The sequence below is a fragment of the Bactrocera tryoni genome, chromosome 4, assembly GCF_016617805.1.
Source record: "Bactrocera tryoni isolate S06 chromosome 4, CSIRO_BtryS06_freeze2, whole genome shotgun sequence".
Lineage (NCBI taxonomy): Eukaryota > Metazoa > Arthropoda > Insecta > Diptera > Tephritidae > Bactrocera > Bactrocera tryoni.
The window spans coordinates 49,152,253-49,159,061 of NC_052502.1; the positions used below are offsets into that span (position 1 = coordinate 49,152,253).

Here is a 6,809-nt window from a genome sequence, read left to right on the forward strand (position 1 = left end):
CTTTTTATGGCCGCAATTGGAAAAAATTGATCGTGTCAACATTGAAGTATGCCACTTATGACCAAAAGTTAACCAAATCCAACAGAAATGTTCGGCAATTATCGGTCAACGTGTACGAGACGTACGGATTTTGAAACACCCGGTTAAGTTTACTCCATATGATTGGTGATTGTAAGTGAGGAACTTCGATGAAACCTTGGGAGTTGTGGTTTTTTACAAGAGTATAAAATGTTCGGTTAGACCCGAACTAAGCCCTTCTTTCTTTTTAGAATAATGATGTAAAATCATTCGGGCCTAAGAAAAGTAAAAGCCCGATTGGATTTAAAATAAGTAAATTTGTTCGAAAAACAGCGTCGCGTCAACCTCTGTGAAACAATTTTTTCGGACCATCAGGGTACTAAGCAACATATTATAACTTATGATAAGTCTTGGATCTATGCTTACTACTCGGAAACAGACGATCAGTTGGCCGAAGCCGCAAAACCGATGTCAAAGCAGGTCAAAAAACAAGCTTATGTTGACAGTTTTCTCCAATTATCGAGATGTGGTGCACTCTGAATTCCTTACGACCAGCCAAACTGTGAACAAGGAATACTATTTTGGGTGTTATGTTTCGTTTGCGCGAAGCTATTCGTAAAAAGAAGCCGGAATTTTGGGCCGTCAACTCTTGGTTTTTGCGTCACGTTAATGCACGGTTGCATATTGTATTGATTCTTTGTGAGTTTTTCGCCAAATTTTCAACCAATGTGGTGCCGCAACCACCGTATTCGCCGGATTTAGCTCCATGTGACTTCTGGCTATTCAGCAAACCCAAACAACACTCCAGGGAACACGTTTTGAGTCTTAAAATTTTTTGCTGATAAAAGTATCATAAATATTGTAACTAAGAAATCTATAAAAAATCTAGAAATCTCTTAAAGAAATTTAATTTTTTTTTTCGATTTATTGTAATACTTCACTTTTATTATTTCCGAAATTTATAGAAAGATATTTAAAGTTCTACTTTTTTTTGAACTCAACATTTCTAAGAGAATCTAATTTTATTTCTCTTCTATATTATTTCCACTCAGATTATTTTCAATTAAATCAGTTCAGCTCCAATCTCCATCAATCACTTTGTTAGGGGCAAATATAAACTTTGGCTCCCAATTAAAATAACTGAATGACTTTTCAATAATTTGGCATGAAACCATATGCATCAATGCCCAACCACCTACACAATGATATGTGATTCTTTTAGAAAACCCTTGCACTGTTATCTTTCTCTACTTTTGTGCCGTCACTTAGAAGGATTTAGTTGACAGTCAATGTGTCTATGGTTTTCCTCACTTTATATGTGTGAGTGCATACACTCTCATGTGCACTTTCTTCCTGGCATAGTTCCCATCCAATTACGCATTCACACCCAGTTTTTTTTTTGTCTCTGACCTGTCACCATTGAACTAACGATCAATATATGCTACTTCCGCATTCAAAGTTCAATAGAGCAGCTAAACTTTACTGCCACTTTTTAAGACGTGCACTCTTCCCCATTCCCGGCCATCCGCTGTTGCTCAAGCTCTCTGCATACAAATTGAATTGTAATACTCTCATAAAGCCCTCAATGCTTTTTGTGATCCACTTCGGCAACAAAGTTGAGGAAAAGGAAGAAGATGAAGAAACAGAATAAGAAGAAGTAGGAGAATAAGAAGAAGCATTGGAAGAAGAAGAATCAGCCGTAGAAGAAACCGGTAGTTGAAAAAGTAGTGAGTTGAGTAAGAAGCGTCAGCAGAAGACGCAGCAGCTGAAGAAAACGTAGCTGTAGATTTATTTGCCGCATGCATTAGTTGATAGTGAAACTTTTAGTTTAAACAAATTCGTTGAGAATTTACAAGTGCGCAGCGAAAATCAAAATTTTGGACTGCAGCAAGTATTTCTAGTTTACTACCGACTGCCGCTCGAAGTTTGCGCCAAGAATTGCTGCAAAGTTGTTTAGTATCGTATAGTTCGGGTTGTTTGATTAGCAATTTTTATTTTCTTACTTTGACGGAATAGTTTCATTTAATTTTATTTCTTCTAATTCGAGTATAGTTTTCTGAAGTATTTAAGTTGCAAAAGTGTTACATATACTCGAATGTGGTAAATAAGGAAATACCTATGCAGTGGAAATCAGTTAAATGCATTCTCATTTGACTTGTAATGAATGCGCAGTTCCTATTTGTTATTTAACTTGCCATCGACTCAACTGATTGGTTTTCTTTTTAAACCGCGGTTCAATGAAAGATCTTAATAGTTAAAGAGGGTTTCATGACAGTCAATTTGAATTGCATACTCGTTCCATTTCCAATATCTTAAAATGAAAATCAATTTTTGGTATAATCAGGGGATGACTTCCGCTCGTGGTCTATTATACAAGATCTGCCGCAAAAGAAACAGAACTTTTTAAATATAACTGTTTCTGGTGACGCCACCTATTGGTGGGTATATGAAATAAAAAGTTTGATCTCTTGTTGACATTTCGTAAAAATTTTAAGACAATTGGATAACTACAATCGATGTTATCTATCAAACAGTGACAGCATTTTTTGGTCATCGGTCGTAAAATGCAAAGAGCAAATATTAAATTTTGTTTTCAACTTGAGAAAACGTTTACTGAAACATTTCAAATGATGAAAAAAGTTTATGGTGATCAGTGCCTATCCCGTAGTAATGCGCATGAGTGGTTTAAGCGATTCCAAGAAGGTCGTGAGGACCTCTGTGACGATCAGAAGTCGGTCGTCTTCAGAAGTCAAAAATAAAGACAATGCTGATTTGTTTTTACGATTCCGAGGGTATTGTACACCGAGAGTTCGTCCCACCTGGCCAAACGATTGATGCTGTGTTTTACCTTGGTGTTATGAAGCGTCTTTTGTCACGCATTCGTCGTGCTCGACCACAATACCGTGAGGCAGGGTCCTGGCGCCTGTTGCACGATAATGCGCCGTGTCATCGGTCGACGCTTGTCACTGATTTTTTGACAAAAAACTCCATATTAACCATTAATCACTCACCCTACTCACCTGATCTGGCACCCTGTGATTTTTACATATTTGGAAAACTTCATTTGCCCATGAAAGGACACTGGTTTCAGGACATTTCAGCTATCCAAAAGGCGACGACCGATATTCTCAAGAGCATTCCGAAAAATGACCTTCAACACTCATTTGAAATGCTAATTGACCGGGCTAAACGCTGTTTTGAAGCACAAGGAAACTACTTTGAATAAAAAAATATAACTTTTGAAAAATATTAATTTTTTGTTGTTTTTTTTAACAGTCCTGTTTCTTTTGCGACAGACCTTGTATATCAATTTGGAGAATATGCATATCAGGCGCCAATTGGATATTCCAAGCGAAGCCAGGTCCTTCTCTACTTGGTCCTTCCAACGGAGTGGTGGTCTTCCTCTTCCTCTGCTTCCCCCGGTGTGTACTGCGTCGAATACTTTCAGAGCTTGAGTGTTTTCGTGCATTCGGACAACATAACCCAGACAGCGTCGTCGTATATCTCATACAGCTCATCGTTCCATGGAATGCGATATTCACCGTAGGCAACGCAAAAAGGATCAAAAGGGGGATCTCTCATCCGAGACAGTTGATATCTTTTCATTGGGGGCGTTTTTTACGTGGCGGGTCCCAAACCCAGCATACAAGCCTGTGTAGGGAATATTTCGCCTTCTCACTTTAGCTCGCCTTCGAACGGATGTTCTTAGGCTTCCCAGAGGATACTTGGTCTAAAACCGGAAGTCGTGAGCTGCTTGAGCCATATGTAAAAGAATCGTTTCTGGCCACTACCAAGTGAATGGTGATTAGAGAACTTTCCTCTCTTGCGTGAACTTCGACACATGACTCCATCCTCTATAGTGCCCATAGTGCCGAGAATATTGCTGCCGCTAGTGCGTCAATTGAGGAAGACCCAAATCATTCTCGTCGTTCTCAAACGTCGGGCTTCTATGTGACGTCGTTGTGGCGAATTTTGCACATTTTGCGAAAAGATCTTGACCTACGTCCTTACAACATCAAATTGACGTAAGAATTGAAGCCGCTTGACGACCAGAATCGTCGTATGTTCGGGAATTGGGCTGAGCTAAAATTTGAAAATTATCCGAATTTTATCCAAAATCAACTTCAGCGATGAGGCATCCAGTATCTAGACTTCAGCAAGCGCGCCCGTGGTGGCAATGCAAAAGAAATCGAGTTTCATACATAATGGCATGGAATGTACTTTCAGAGGAATAAAGAATTCCAGTTCTATTCCAAAATACATTACTTTTGTGGCGCTCTTATTGCCGTTAGCATCACCTTAGACAAACATCTATGCAGAAAACTCGTCTAATAAAAATTTTTCAAATAAGGACTTATTTTTGATCGATTAATTTGTATAGCAGTTGTATCCGATAGTGGGCCGATATGGGTGGCTCCACCAAATGAACAGCTTCTTAGGGAGAAAAAAGCGAGGGAAGTTTTTTAAACCAATATCTAGACTCGTCACGCTGATCATTAATATATAATAAATAAATACTTTATAGGGTCTCCGACATATCCTGACTGGACTATGGTAAAAGACACTAGAATTCACCAAAGAGTAGCGAGGTGGCAAAAAATATAAGAGCAGTGAATGGTATTGGGCACACAAGAGCACAGAGATTCACCTTTTAAAACAACACATAAAAGCCAAACTGGTTAAGTTAACTACAAAAGTACTGAAAATTACTAAATTCTTTTGAAAAATAAGCCCAAAGTTAGTAACCGAGCAATTTCAAAAATAATGGAATCACACATTAAACATTCAATATTAAGTGCAAATTTATTTTTGTTTAAGCCCTACAAGTGTATTTCGAAAATAGTTTTAAATGTTTGCTTATTGCGAAAACAAGCTAACCCTTTAGATTCTCACCGAGACCCATCTCTTGTATAAAAGTGAAGAGCGTAAACGAAAATTTGGCGATCTGCAGATTAAGAAATATAGTTTATATAAGCTAAATCGCTTACTAAGACAGCAAACTCACCGATAAATTGGTCGCCAGATTAATTGGCACCAATTTGAGAGCGAAAAATGGCATAGAATCCTGCGAGCGATGCAAAAAATAGATCAACAAATTATTGAAGCGTTTATTTTGCGCAATCCAATTGCATTGGAATATAGCAATGCGCAACTGATCACAATCGTCCAGCAAATATGAGGCGTGATAGCATGTCGGCGAAGTCTGCAGCAGTACGCAGAAGAAATAAGTGACCGAAGCGATTTTCGTCGTGAGATCTGCGAATATGAAAATGTTAATCATAGTAACGCCTAGTATAGCCGCTGCGACCAGAAACTGTGTGAATACCGTTATTGAGACGACGCTCTCGACAATTTTGACAATTCTATTAAAAGCAGAAAATATTAAAAATCTCACAATATTTTACTGCAGACACTTACTTCAATATTTTCTGATGTATTACGATGCACTCTAAGAGCTCTTGGTAATTATCATCGACACTCTTTTGTTCATCATAACCCAACTTTTCCACACGACTTGTCAGTAGTTGTACTTGTGTGCGTATTATGTAAATATACACAGCCGGATATGAGTCGTTCAAAACTTGATGATATAACAAAAAGAAAAGCACAGCTGCATCGAAGCTAACCTGCAGCCAGTACTCCCAAGTGGAGCGATGCCAATCGACATTGGGTATCCAAAGCGAAAGCGGTGCATGGCCACCCACCAAGGCGGAGACCACGGTCAAAGTTTCATACATAAGATATGAAACAGCAAAACCGAATACCAATCGATTACCCGTCACGGCGCACTGTTTGATCTTCGCCTTATCCTCTGGCGTTGGAAAACGCTCATCCAATTCGGTCACCATTGGCTCGATGCCACGCAAACGCTTCTGCGCCATGGCCAGCGTGATGCACTTAAGTGGCACAGCCATGACATTCAAGGAGGCCTGTACGCAAGTTAAAATTTCCATAACAGAAAGCTTGTTGCGATCGCGCAACCAGCCCACATTGAAAATCACCGGCGAGAAAAGCACAGCGAAGAATGTTATGATGGCCGAGTACATGAAATATGGCAAACGATATTTGGCCGGCGGATTGATGCCCAGATATCTGAAACTGTTGAACAGATAAATGACTGCATCACGTGAGGCGAATACCGTGCGACCGCGTCCCTTTATCAAATCGAACATTGTGTTCAGCGAGTTCTAGATGCTTTTGAAATCAACTATTGGCATTGGAGCCGTTATTGTGGCTTATATAGACAATTTGGTCTCTTTTAATATGCAACTAATAGGCAACTTAAGTTAAACTGGACTCTTAAAAATTTTATGAATTCAAGTAGCAAGAATTTTGTAGTTTTATGAATTAATATTCCTGTTTAAAGGTATACATGTACTGGTGTGCACCAGTGAGAAAAGGATGATAATATTTTTCGCTTTTAATGTGTTTAACTTATTTTGGTTTTCTTAATTTATTTAAATTTTATGGTTATAATGAAAATTTAAAAATATATACATATGTATGCATTTATCATACTTCTAAGTACTCCCATAGAAATTACTGCTTCAATCGACATTTGATTGAATTAAAGACATTTCAGACAAGTCTGTAGTAACATTTAAGTGTTTTGTTCCTAAAACCAATAAAATCGAAAAGCATAGCCATGGCTAGTGAAATAAATTTGCCTCCTCCTTTTTTGTATTAAGAAATACGTTAATTTTCCCTCGTTATTCATCCATTTCAGATTCCCAAAAATGATCTTTTCAAACCTCATATATCTGAAAGTTTTAATCAAACAAGGATGAAAT

General features: G+C 38.3%; 1 protein-coding gene across 1 annotated transcript; it reads right to left on the bottom strand.

Annotated features, from left to right (window-relative positions):
• Positions 1–4,795: 4,795 nt before the first annotated feature.
• LOC120774945 (odorant receptor 7a-like) lies at positions 4,796–6,216 on the bottom strand. Its single transcript, XM_040104825.1, has 3 exons — positions 5,437–6,216; positions 5,024–5,381; positions 4,796–4,963 (listed from the first exon to the last, which is right to left on the bottom strand). The coding sequence occupies exons 1-3, from the start codon at positions 6,189–6,191 to the stop codon at positions 4,892–4,894; spliced, it is 1,185 nt and encodes a 394-aa protein (XP_039960759.1). The 5' UTR covers positions 6,192–6,216; the 3' UTR covers positions 4,796–4,891.
• Between the last annotated feature and the right edge of the window lie 593 nt (positions 6,217–6,809).